This window comes from Columba livia, chromosome 1 (genome assembly GCF_036013475.1).
Source record: "Columba livia isolate bColLiv1 breed racing homer chromosome 1, bColLiv1.pat.W.v2, whole genome shotgun sequence".
Classification (NCBI taxonomy): domain Eukaryota; kingdom Metazoa; phylum Chordata; class Aves; order Columbiformes; family Columbidae; genus Columba; species Columba livia.
Window position 1 is genome coordinate 55,124,631 of NC_088602.1, and position 13,385 is coordinate 55,138,015.

Genomic DNA, 13,385 nt, shown 5'->3' on the forward strand with positions numbered 1-13,385 from the left:
GCCCTGCTTTACGCAATATAAACAACTTGTGAAAAAAAGAAGGTGATTTATGAGCACATTATGCAATCATTTCCTATAACCTGTTATTGGTATCAATGTTGGCTTGGGAAGAAAACAAAGACTAAGAAATACATCCTATTTTGCATTAGAATGTATTCACCATAGAGTTTTTCATATCAATTACAAGTTTGTTCCATGTCTCAGAAAGAATTTATGTCACAGAGACAACTCCAAGAAAGCAAAGCCCAGTAATGTAGCAATTTTCTTTTGTAGCTGAGCAGTAGTAGTAGGTAGATCCTCAAACATTCACACTTTTCTTCCTTGGGCCACAGCACATGTAGGACAAGAGGGTACATAAAGGGAAATACATGATGTCTTATTTGCATTACATTTACATGCAAAATTCATTTTTAGAGCTTCCAGCTTTTCTTACGGAGACTGAAGCTTCCCTCGTGCAAGGATACTGGCAGCTCATAATAGCTCCAACAATTCATCACAAATTGCTGCTTGCCATAGGAATTTCAGTTTTAAAACAGAAATAACAGTCAATCTTTGTCTTTCTTACAGAAAAGGATATATACCAGATTTATCACCTGTGTATTGTCCCTTTTTCTAGTCATTTTGGCGATTTTGGCAGATTTTAAGCAGAGAACAATTTGTAGCGGAACACTTTCAATTAAAATACACAGAGTAACAAATACATGCAGACTAATCTCTAAAGCTTTCACATCTGTTATGAGAAGTATAATATTGTAGTAGTTCTAGAGTAATGGACTGATCAGTGCTTGGTTCACAGAAAAAAAACCCCATACACTAAGGCCCACCTTACTGTGCTGTCTGTCCTTAATTCCAGTTGAGGTATCTTAGCTACAATACAGCGCTGTTTAATAACAAGAGATATTTTCACACAGAAATGTATGAGTTTTCATTTAGCATAATATTCAGGAATAGCTACTTCTAAGATGCACTTGATAGTGTTTTAAGTACTATTCTACAGAGACAGCTTAACATAGTAAAAGGATTCTCATACACAAAGGATGGAATACAAAACATCAGCACACTATAGATAGACATAATTCTTTTTAGACTTAAAATGCCTGTAACGCCAACATACTTTACATTTAGTAGAAGTACATTTACCTTATCCCAATAGCAAGTCAAATCCTGAACATGAAGAATGATATTCTCATTATTACCATGCAGTTGTGGCTTGAAGTGTGAGACTTCATCAAGCATCAGAAAGTTCTGCAATAAAATAAAAACATGGGATATTGCCTAATGTGAGACCAGGAATGGGAAAGGAACCCAAGCGCTTATATTTGGAAGCAGCATACAGAACATTAACTATGGGGAAAAAATTAATGCCAAAAAATGACCCAGGAATTACATTTCCAAAGCAACACACAACTCCTTTAACAGTGTACCTTTAAATAGCTAGCAGTCCCCTCCTAAAAAAGTGCGGAGTTTTTAGCACGAAAGTTCTACGACACTCTAACAACATGCTCAAACAAAAGAAAATTCCTCAATCAAATGGACCTTAAGAACTAGTCCTGTCTTTCCCTTGAAACACTGCCGTACCTTGTAATTGTTTGATTCCCCCTTCCCACGCAGAAGAGGTGAAACCCTCGGTGCAACACCTTATCATTCCACTGCTTTTATGTGAAGGCTTATTTTATTTTAGTTTTACTGAGAAAAACGATGAGGACACAGTAAGAAGCTGTCCATTGTTCTTATTAAGCACTCTTCCAGTGACAAAAATGCTGCAGAACACTATCTGAACTTCTCCTCTTTTTAAAGTCTAGGGCATTAACAAAAAACTTGATTACACCTGCATGACTGGTTCATTCCACTTTTACTACTGTACTTCTACATTGAGGAGGACAGGCAGGCGCTGATCTCTTCTCTCTGGCAAGCAACGACAGAACCCGAGGGAATGGCAGGAACATGTGCCAGGGGAGGTTTAGGTTGGACATTAGGGAAAGGTTCTTCCCCCAGAGGGTGGTGCAGCACTGGAACAGGCTCCCCAGGGAGGTGTCACGGCCCCAAGCCTGACAGTGTTCAAGAAGAGACTGGACAAGCCCTCAGACACATGGTGTGAACTGTGGGGTTGTCCTGTGCAGGGACAGGAGTTGGACTCGATGATCCTCGTGGGTCCCTTCCCACTCAGGACATTCTGTGATATGTTATATCCCAAGTCAGAGAACCTTTCCTTCAAGTTGCATAAATGTGCACCTTTGTACCATAGCCACACTTTCAGTACCTCTTGCCCAATGCTAGATTACAAATAGCTCAAAGACATTTAGAATCACAGAGTGTCCTGAGTTTAGAATGGAAAAAAGCAAATTCTAGAAAAAAGTTTAAGACAAAAACAATGAAAAATTCTATCATGCTTTGAATCACAGTGCAGAAAGACCTTAAACAAGCCACTAGCAGACCAAATTTTGAGACGAGGAGGAAGGCCTTGATCTTAGAAGCCAAGATTAGTTAACAGGTACTGAGCTGACTGCTTGCAGACACAAGTCATCAGGAGGAGGACGTCGGGAGCCACAGGAGAGCAGCAAGGGCTCTGCCAGGTGCTGACAGGCACAGTGGGGCTGCTCCAACCCCAGCCGGCGGGGATCTCTTTAGAGCCCTGAGAAATGAAGGGTTCTAATGCAGCAGCCTGCAAACTCAATGTACGTACACATATACCTCCACCACGTAAATGTGCAAAGCCACACATGCCTGAGCTCTCTGGCCAGGTGAGTATTGCTGATCGCTGTTTTTAGACGGGCAGGACCCAATGGGTGTGTGTGTGAAAAAAAACTAGGGGGGAGAGGGTGGGAGGCAGGGAAAGAAACTCCAAACACAGCCTAAATGAGTACTGGGGTGTGTGGATTGAGAAAAGACCTCAGAAGTGTGATTGGGATTTAGATGATGGCTGAAATACCACAGCAGTCTTAAGTAAGGAATTGTCTCTCATTGTTTCTGCATTTGCTAAGAGTTTCCTCTTATAGCAGTAGCATTAATCCTTGGTATAAATCCTAGCAAGCTATTTAACTTAAAAAATATTACAGTATCACATATGGAAGCTTTCAAACAAAACCAGTACAAACGAAGAAGAAAGTTATATGGTTAACATCATGAATTTTAAACAGTATTGGTGAAAAAAAACCTACACTAGAAATACAGCTTTCAAATGCAGGAAAGTAACTTAAGCCTTAGAGGCTGTTTAGGTTCTCTTAAAACATTCTTCCATTGGTTTTGTACTTAATAATCTTCCAAGCAGATAAAAATAAAGTTGCTACCATCCACAGGATGCTGAGAAGCAAAATTTACCTCGAGATATGACTCTGTCCTCGAAAGAGAAACATTTATGTTTTGCACCCAGCTACAACTTCTCTTTTCTGCATGTCTGTCAAAATAACCCTCCCAAAAACAACTGCTCCCACTTTGTTTCACAAGGGAACCCTGAGCTTGTTGCTCTATCACAAAAGGGTGAATGAGCTTCAAGAAGAGATGCAGACCAGCTCTCAGATGTCTAGCTAAGGGTGAGGGGAAAAGAGAGCTTAGGTGAAAAACATAATGAAGAGATCGCTCTTCTTTTTGCCACACAGTTCTTATGCGTGTATAAATGATTATGGAAAGAAAGGCTACTACTTCCCAGATTACTATCATTCTTTATTGTCACATGAAGCACAGTATTTCCTGCTTCCTCTCTCCATCTGAGAGTACTTTAAGATCAGTGCAGAAACCTCGCTTGTTCTACAAAATGTAAGAGAAAGCACCTTCTTAAAAAAATACATTTTCAGTTTTGCCCAAATATACCTAGCCATCATCTTAATAATTTTTTTCTGTATTTCCTTCTCTCTTCTCCTAATTCCTTTCCACTTATTTTCATCTCAATAACACATCTTTGGTCATCAGTAGCATCTTGTCATTCAGTAGCAAAACATCCCGCCCTAAAATAGTTTGGGACATGGACCGTAAAAAGCTGGCAACAGCATCTGGGATGCTACAGATTCATTAGGACAACTCCTTGCCCAATGAACCTCAATGCTGGAGCTGGTTTCCAAAAACCATCCTTAAGGAATCGTAAGTGCCAGGGAGCTGGAGCCAGATGCCAGAAGCAAATTCATGTGACCACTACGATACGCTGGAAACAGACACAAGAGGGAAAAAGGGCACAGATCATCACTGCCTCTGCTCAAGCAGCATTCTCCTGTTTTACAGCATCGTTTTCAGGCATCCACGTCTCTCAACCTGCACAGCTTGTAAGAACCCCTGAAAGAGCACTGCCCTGCAGCTGGATACAGAAAGCACAGAAAAGACAGTGTGCAACATCCAGCATCCCAGGCACTTCCCTCCTCTCCAACACTTGAGTTTAAAAAGTAATAGTAAATGTTAGTGCCTACAACATTGCTGTGGTCATGATCTTCACACATTAACCTTCTCTAACTTCATTTGTGTCAGCTCTTACAAAACGCTTCTTAGAAGTGCAAAGATTACCTGTTTAATACATAGGTTTTTGTATAGTTAGTAAATTTAATATAGCTGGACAATTTATCAACAAAAAGCTGATCTATTATATTCGAGCATATTGGAGAAGAAAATAAAATAGGAGATTTTTAGTTACTTTCATCAACAAGTGGCACAGTGACACTATGCAAAGCCATATTATTACATCTATAGTGTTTGTTTGCGCTATTTTAGATTAGATTAACCTGGTTTTCTTGCAAAACGAAGTTCTAAAATGGCTGTCATCCTTAATTCTGTATTTCAATAACTTGACAATTCGGGATTGTTAAAGGTTTAAATTCAAAATGCATTTTGCAGTTAAGCCTTCTGCTTTGCAGTTTATGCTAAAGTCCTGGTACTACACATCAAGCATGACTATTTTATCCACAAGATACATTAAATCCAGCAAACCAAACAAAATAAAGTCCATCTGCCAAAACCAGCAGCATTACTGATGTTCATCCTTATTGAATTTGAGTCTTCACTCCAGTAGTGAAAGCAGCCACCACACCAGCCGGGGCTTACACGTGTCCTCCAGAGCCGACAGTGTAGAGCAGTGCAAATGGAATGTGAATCCTACAGCTTCCATCTCTCTGCTTTGTCCTCCAACTCCCAGTCCCAATATATCTGCATATCTGTATACACGTTCCTCTTGCTTCATAAATGTCTACAGCATCTCTTTGCATGTACACTCTTTGCCTACATTTCAGCCTGCCCTACAGCCCATGTAATGTTTTGCACACACATACACACAGAAACACATTTAGTTTTCAAAAGAGGTTATTTCATTAAAAATCCCAAACTGCAAAACTAAAGTAGGGCTGCTTTTTTTGGTGACATTAAAAAAATATTAGAGTAAGAGAAGAAATCCACATACCATTCAAATCCATCACCATACCTTTATTCGTCGTATGCTGACCACCGCCTCGGATACTCTCTCAACAGCCGCCGGGAAGAAGAGAGTTACTGTCAGTCTTACTGCACCATACAGGGACACCGCAACAAACACCCGGCTTGCAGAGATGGCGTTGCCGAGCAGCACATATGCCATGAACGTCATGAACACTGTTATTTTGCTTGCCACAAAGAAAGAGGCTAAGTTCAGTCCTCGAAGGTAGGAGCTTTTCATAACCATGGCAATCTCCTTCCTAAAAATGTAAAATATAAACAATCACATAAACCTCTCTCTTATTACAGTTGCCCCCAACAAAAGGATGAGGGAAAGCCAGACTCAGGTTTTTACTTTTATAACCTTTCTACGCCCCTTGCAGCACCCCAGCTGATATATAAAGAATCTATGTTATATAGTAAGTAACAAAAAGGAATCTAAAAGGCTTAGAAACTGAGTGGGGAAAATTATGATATTTAATATCATAGTAGCTATAGAAAATAATTATTTGTCAAAGACAGAAAACCAAAATATTCTTTTTTTCCTGCTTGGGTCAAACTAATATTTTAATTCAGATTCTAATCTGCTTCAAATCTTTCTGGGTTGCATACAAGAACAAAGAGGAAAACACCTCTGTATAAGGGATAAGCACCCACAAACTCCTTGTCCTTCAATATAAAAAACCTGTGGAGTTCAGGCATAAACCTCCTGGAAATATCAACGCACACTCTGCAGTTGAAAAAACAAGACAACTTCCAAAAGATCAAGAGTTCACCTGTGGCCCAAGTATCTAACATTATTCAGCTGCTGCTTCTCAAACTAGATCATAGAATCTACAGTATTTCCTTCAATTTCAGGCTAAATTCTTCCCAATTGGAACCCTGCTCCTGGCTTCTTTTGCTCTAGGAATTCTGGTTCATAATTCAGAAACTACTGATCTGGGAGGCCAATTGTTCCGCCAGCCATAACCCGAGCTCAATAGCGACTGAAGTACTGCAGAGACACAAGAGTCTCCCTCCAGCAACTGAAAAGCTGCTGATATTCTCAATTTCCACTTTCAGTTTCCACTTCTAAATGACTCATCAAGTCTAGTCCTCAAAATGTTACTGCGCTATCTACAATGTGGATGCCATCAGGCTGAACTTCTTACTAAAATAATAATTTTTCTTTATCAAGAGAGCCATAACAACTTACTCCTTTCCCATATACCCTAGTTTTATCTGCTTGAATTAATAAAGAATATAAAATCCTGTAACAATTCCTAATTTCTCTTCCCAAATATTCTGGCAATTCTCAGGGAAAATCTTGATCATTTTGATTACCTTCCATTTGGAACCATACACTAAGATTAGAAACTGAGTTATGATTATACAATTTGACGTAAATTAAGTCCTCGCTGAACAGAAAGAAGGATGCGGGATGCACTACTGGAAAACTAGTTAAGCAGCTTTCCCACTATACTTGCCAAATTGGCTGAATTGACAGACTTTCAAAGAGTTTCAAACACTTATATTTTTCAGCTTAAGGGCTCACAATCTCTGATCTCCTCCAGAGTACAGTGAAAGAACATTTGTATGTAAACTCCTTGAACTCGGTCTAATTCAATTACTTCTACAATCCTGAATGAAACTCTTTTCCCACCCTCTAATAATCCTTAATAATCCTCTTGCTATCTGTGGATAATCAGCAAGTTCTTTGTGCTACTCTCCATAAATATTAGGCAAATTACAGCCTAGCCGCAGGCTGTACATAATATACTACATTGTCTTAAGGCACAGGGTTATATAAAAGGAAACTAATACGGGAAGCCACGGGAAAAAAGAGCAACGGAGGAGTTCAGATGTCGTCTTAGCAACTGCCAAGGGCCACTGTGGGAATACTGGCCAATAAAACACCTGCTTGAATTTAAAACTTTTAACTACAGTTTTCCACAGCGCAGTTAAAGAAGAGAGGTCAAAATACGTTTTGGAAGAGCTTATTTCTCTCCATCACTTAAAAGGAAGTTTCTAATCCTAAAAAGGTGTTTGACTTGGAAATCTAAAGTTTAGTTATTTGAATACACTCATTAAGGAAGCTTTCAGTAAAGAAATACCCTCTCTGGCTTCACACAAGGAGAAAAGGATTATGTGCATGAGAGGAAATGTACCAGGGCACATTAGCAAGTTTGCAAGCCTGCACATGGATGTAAAGCAAAATAATCCTTTTAAAAAAAAGGAATTTCAAATAAAACAAATTTAAATAAATAAATAAATAAAAAAGGAGAATCTACAGCAGGATAACAACCTTCTACTTATATGCTAGAGAAGAACATAACATGAAAAGTAAATAATGAGAAATATACACCTGAACTCCTCCAGTTATCCTTTAGCACTGAATGCTCTTATATTGTCAAGTAAAAGCATAAATATTGGCCAAAAATTACATTTATGAGTAAGTTTTAATCAGATGCTGATTGACCTCTGAGATTAAAAGTCTTAGGATACCAAACTCAGCTGGGCTTGCCAGTTGAACAACAGGGGAATTTCTGAGCTGCTGCCTTTCTCCCCTCCACCCCTCCCAGATGGCTTGAGCAATACGTCAAAACGCAGAAAGGGAAGCAGAGCACAACCTGGGGATACTGTCATTTAGGACAAAAAGTCAGTCTCCATATATTTCTCAGAAGAGAAATGCCTGCTTATTGTTCCTTGCTATTAGTTTACAGAACTGTGAGAATGAGATTGTTCAATTACAACTATTACAGTTTACTAGTTGCTGTTTTTACAACTGTAAAAACTGCTGTTTACAACTGTAAAAGGAAACGTAAAAAAACCCAAGAAAACAGAATTTCTAAATCTCAAAGTCTTTCTTTCTTTTTCTGACCCTTCAAACATATTTTCATTACTTCACTCTTGCTATAGCAAGTTTAAAAAAAAAATTCAAATGTCCTGGCTTCAACTGGGATAGAGTTACTTTTCTTCCTAGTAGCTGGTATAGTGCTGTGTTTTGGATTTAGAATGATGTGGATAACATCCTGATGTTTCAGTTGTTGCTACGCAGTCAAGGACTTTGCATACTGGCCTGCCAAGGAGAAGGCAAGGAAGGGACAAAGCCAGGACAGCTGACCCAAACTGGCCAAAGGGATATCCCATATCATATGACGTATATAAACTTGGGGGAGGGCACTGGGGGTGATCTCTCCTTGGAGATGGGATGGACATCAGTCAGCAGGTTGTGAGCAAGTGCATTGTGCATCACTTGTTTTGTATATTCCTTCACTATGATTATTATTTGCTCTTCCTTTGCTTTCCTATTAAATGGCCTTTATCTCAAAACAAAACTTCTTTTTTTTATTATTTTCTCCCCCATCCCACTACGGAGCGAGCAGCTGTGTGGTGCTTTGTTGCTGGCCTGGGGTTAAAACACAACACCAAAGAAACTCAAGTCAAATGCACTTCAAAGCACAAAATAATGCACTTATTTACATGTAAAAAAATGGAAACAGATACCGATCATATACCAAGCTGTATCTTTCCAGGATTACCTTCTTAAACCATTCACAAGTTCCGCAAATGATTTTTCCCAAGCGTACATCTTTATTATCTTCATACCACTTATGACTTCATTCATGGTCCTAATCCTGACATCGGTTAAGGCGGCCGTCTTGCTTCTGTGAACAGCACAAAGTAAAAATTCCCAGATTCTCAAAAGAAGAGAAACTATTTACAATCACATTACACACTCATATTAATGACGTTTTTGCTTTTATGTGTAAAGAGGATTCATGTAACTGTAATTGTATTAAAGGGTCTTCCTGAAACAGTATCTCAAAGCTGATACACAGCAGACAGACTTGGAACGCCTGTATTCCTGGTATTCCCTTTTGTCAAGGAACTGTGAGTTGATTCAGTGTTCGGAATTATATGTCAGCTTGCACAAACACATGGTATTCCTTAAACAATATATCTGTGTACAAAAGAAACCTCAAAAATTTTACAAATATTACATTTAGAACTAAACAAAAAAATCAGAAAATTACTTTAAAAAATGGTTTTGAAACGCCAAAATAAGCACCATTCTCATAAGGCTCTTTTGATATTGTTAAAGAAACTAGCTTCCACTTGTCTTTTCAAGATTAACTCTAGTTGAAGCAAAGATTACTTAGCAACACTACATGAGCTATAATTTAGGACAGCTAATCTAGATATGGTTTTGTTTAATAAAGATTCTTTAAGCATTAAGTGTAATTAATACTAAAGTAAATTTATTTGGTTTAGGCCCACATCATGTTTGCACTGATGAACAAACTGAAAAAATATATATGATTAAATAAAGTCACATGTAATGAATGCATAAACCCTGCTAATAAAGCTTATTACAACTCTGAATTCATTCATGTAGACAAACATTCTTTGCAAATAGTGAGCTATGGTAGGCCTTATTTTGATAAAATATACCTTTTCTGCTAATTTACTTATTTTTGTTTATACCAATGAAAGTTAAGATTCAGAGATCATATTAAAAAAAAGCAGCTCTTTAGAAGGGGTGGCTGGGTTTTGTCAGCTTAACCTGCCCCCGTAAGATTTCTCTGATGCTCCGGAAGAAATTGCCATGTTTAAAGCACTTACGTAGCAAAAATTTCAGGTGCCTGCTCATCATTTTAAAAAAAACTTCTCAGCACCAACGTTCTCAGCACCAACTTCTCATCCCAACATGCTGGGGTGGCTGAAGCAGGGTATTAGGAAATAGTTATACAAGAAAACTGACAAAAGAAATGTAGGAACTTGGCCTTAATACAATCAAGGCTTCTTATTGAGCATGAAGACATCCTAGTCTAAACCAACCATACTGACACGGAACAAGATTATCTTTGCTCAGTCTTCTCCCTTCTTCAAAAAGAAAGAGTAAAATAATTCCCCAAAGAATGTGAAAGCTTATCCTTTCTTCCCCATGCACACACCACCACTGCAAAAGGCAAAATTTAGCATATGTTGCTCATGTCTCTGCAGCAGCAAACAACAATTCTCACCTGCAACCTTTCGAAACAGTCACCTTTCAGACCTAACTTGCACAGTCAGTCTCCAGATAACAGAAGGTTGAAAATAATTCAAAACAATCAAGTTGAGAGAGGTTTCTTTTTTAAATGGCATGAACCAAAAAGGCTACAGTTCCCATAAACCAATTTTTCAGTTTTCCTGCTGAAATGCTAGCATAGTAACCATCCTCTTCCAAATTGCTTTAAAATATTCAAGAGGTTGGGAGCGTTATTTTTGTTCGTGGTGGTAGTGGTGGTGCTTGTTTTTTTAAAAGTTACACTCCTCTGCACTACAAAAAAAAACCCATACTTTGTACATACGTACCAGAAGCTACAGTCTCAGAGATATTATATCATGGTTTAATGCACACAGACTTCCAGTGCACTGATGGCAACTTACAGCAGAGGAAGACATGCCCCCCGTTTTAAAAACGTTGAGAGTACATGCAGATCAAGATGACTGGGAAACACATGCTCACACTTAAGAGCACAGTAGGACCGGAAAATTCTTTAAGTGTCTGAAAAGTCCCTTCTATGATACTAATAACTACTCTAAGTTAGGCAAGCTGCAGAATTCCTTTTTGATTTCATGAGGTCTATTTGGTGGGTTTTGATCACGTTTGACAACAGTTCCACACAGTTTTTCTCCTAAAAAAAATTAAAAGGGCTTTAAATGAGAATATTACATTTGCATGGCTAAGCAGGGGGAGGGCTGAGCTCTTGTGAATAAATATATATAAAATAGTCTTCAGTCTAATAATTAAACTATTTCTCAAATAATAATTAGGTCGTGTGTATTTTGTAAAACTTGTAGTGTTTGAGTATGTAAAACATACACTGCATAATACAGAGCATACCATTCCACAGGATACTAAGGCCATTTCTGTGAACTCCTTCAGCACTAAGCTGATGCCAGCATCATAAACTGGTGTGCATATACGTGTTTACAAGACTGGGTCACAAGCACAATGCTGAATAATAGCACAAATTAGCTGTCACAATAAGCGTGCCTGGATTTTAGCAAAAGCTTTAATCCTTAAATTACTTCTTCATAGCCTGATTTCCTTAAACCCATGTAGATTCCCAGAAATTGCCACTTGAACACACTCATCACCACAGAGCTGGAGTCCATTTCAGTTTTCCCATTAACTCCTTCTGTTCACTGCACATTTCTATTTACAAATAAAAGATCTATGCACATGCAGACAAGTAAAAGTTCTTGTAGTTAACAAATATGTTCCTCCATACTGCATCCAAACAAGTGGCTGTTAATGAATGGGGGAAAAAACCCAAACAACATTACACTGCCACTGGTTAACTTTTAAAATACATACCTTCAAGAAGACACTTTTGGCACCTTGTTCTCTGACCCTGGACAAGTCCCTTAATCTCTTTGTGCCTCAGTTTCCCATCTGTAAAATGGGGATAATAATGCTTACCACCATGGATAAGGCACTATTGAAATGCTAAGTATTTTAACTATTGACTTAAAGCTCAAAACCTCAAAAACTTTAAAAACCCAACAGTGAAGTAGCTTGATTCTTATGCATGCATATTACACATGCAGTGAAAATATATGTTTAAGAATATACTGAAAGTGTTCCACAAACAGCTTTGATAATTTAAAAAAACCCTAATAATTTGACGAAGAACACTGAATGGCTCATTATTTGAGAAATAGTACATAAGCATAATAACTGAAGACTATCATAGTGGTTACAAATAGAAGGAAGTCTACAGTTGGTCTGATTTGGTAATTCTCAGTTCACTCTTCATACCTAGCCATGCAATGGCAATGCCAGCCTCAATACCTCTGGAAAACTTGTCTTAAAATACAACTTGACAACAACAGTAACTCAACAAAAAAAGTTTTACTTATCCAAAGAGCTAGAAGGAATCCATTCACCCTGAATACAAATGCAACAAAGATGCATAAACACTACTAAGCATATGTGTACACGGTAAAGGAGCACAAAAATATTCCCATTTAGACGCCAAAGCCATTTATAAACTCATGATGTAAGTAGAGCATGATTAATTACACAAGAAACAAAAAGTTAGGAAGCCAGAACATTGAAGACAATTCAATATTCCCACTTGAGGTAAGCTTTTTTTTTTTAGGAGGAAGTCACAGAAAAAAAAAAATTAAATGTGTCTGATAATGGAAAACCACTGCAAACTCATTTTTATCTCCACAGCCAGGAACCTTACAGTTATAAACCTCATAGCTGGCAGGAAAACCACCATCGTAATATCTTTCTTCCTTTTTCTCTCAGTTCTTTCCACTTTGCCCGTTCTGCATCTTTGTCTTGGAGGAGATAGAGTAAAATCTTTGAACATGAAACTTTCAGAGCTTTCTGCTACAACTCCTGTATCACTCCAGTAAGTCAAATTTACATCAGGACTGACAGTCTTGCCTTTGTAGCAACCACTCCCTAAGCATCAATGCAGGAAGGCAGAGCTCAAGGAATTACACACAATTCTATGCCAAGATCTACAGTAAGGCAGCTACAGAAGTAGCCCAACTCTTCTAATATTCTGGACAGCTATTGAGTAGCAGATATTTACAGCATGTCTGGAAGACAGAACACTTCAAGTCCCTAAACAGGAATTCAGAAATCTCACATTAGCAATGATGAAAAATGGCAGCGAAGATAAAAGACAATGCAAAACACCTCACCAGACAGCAGCCGATCTCAGAGCAGTACTCCACCTCCATCCAGCACGCACGTTTTAAAACTCAGGACAGAAAATACCTACAACTCAAGACGTGCACCCTTACCTTAGGGAAGAAAAAAGCCTCCCAATGCAGGTCTGGACGGGAAGAAGAATAATCAGAACCGCCATTCCTGCAAGACACGATGGGCCTATCTCCACCCAGAGAAGTACTGTTACTGCTATGGCTTGAATTGGTCCAGCCCACAAGAAGTGCAAGAAAATCGTTACCTAGGCAAATAGTTCAGAAACAAAAATTAGCTTTTGGTCTTA

At 38.4% G+C, this 13,385-nt stretch overlaps 1 protein-coding gene across 3 annotated transcripts in view; it reads right to left on the reverse strand.

Annotated features, from left to right (window-relative positions):
• ABCC4 (ATP binding cassette subfamily C member 4 (PEL blood group)) overlaps positions 1-13,385 on the reverse strand; it is a 157,157-nt gene that overhangs the window by 119,539 nt on the left and 24,233 nt on the right. For all 3 annotated transcript variants that reach the window (XM_065056982.1, XM_065056990.1, XM_065056995.1), the window contains exons 6-9: positions 13,180-13,343; positions 8,907-9,032; positions 5,396-5,645; positions 1,141-1,245 (exon numbers count right to left, since the gene is read on the reverse strand). In XM_065056982.1, coding sequence (XP_064913054.1) covers positions 1,141-1,245; positions 5,396-5,645; positions 8,907-9,032; positions 13,180-13,343 — 645 coding nt within the window. The remainder of the gene's footprint in view (positions 1-1,140; positions 1,246-5,395; positions 5,646-8,906; positions 9,033-13,179; positions 13,344-13,385) is intronic.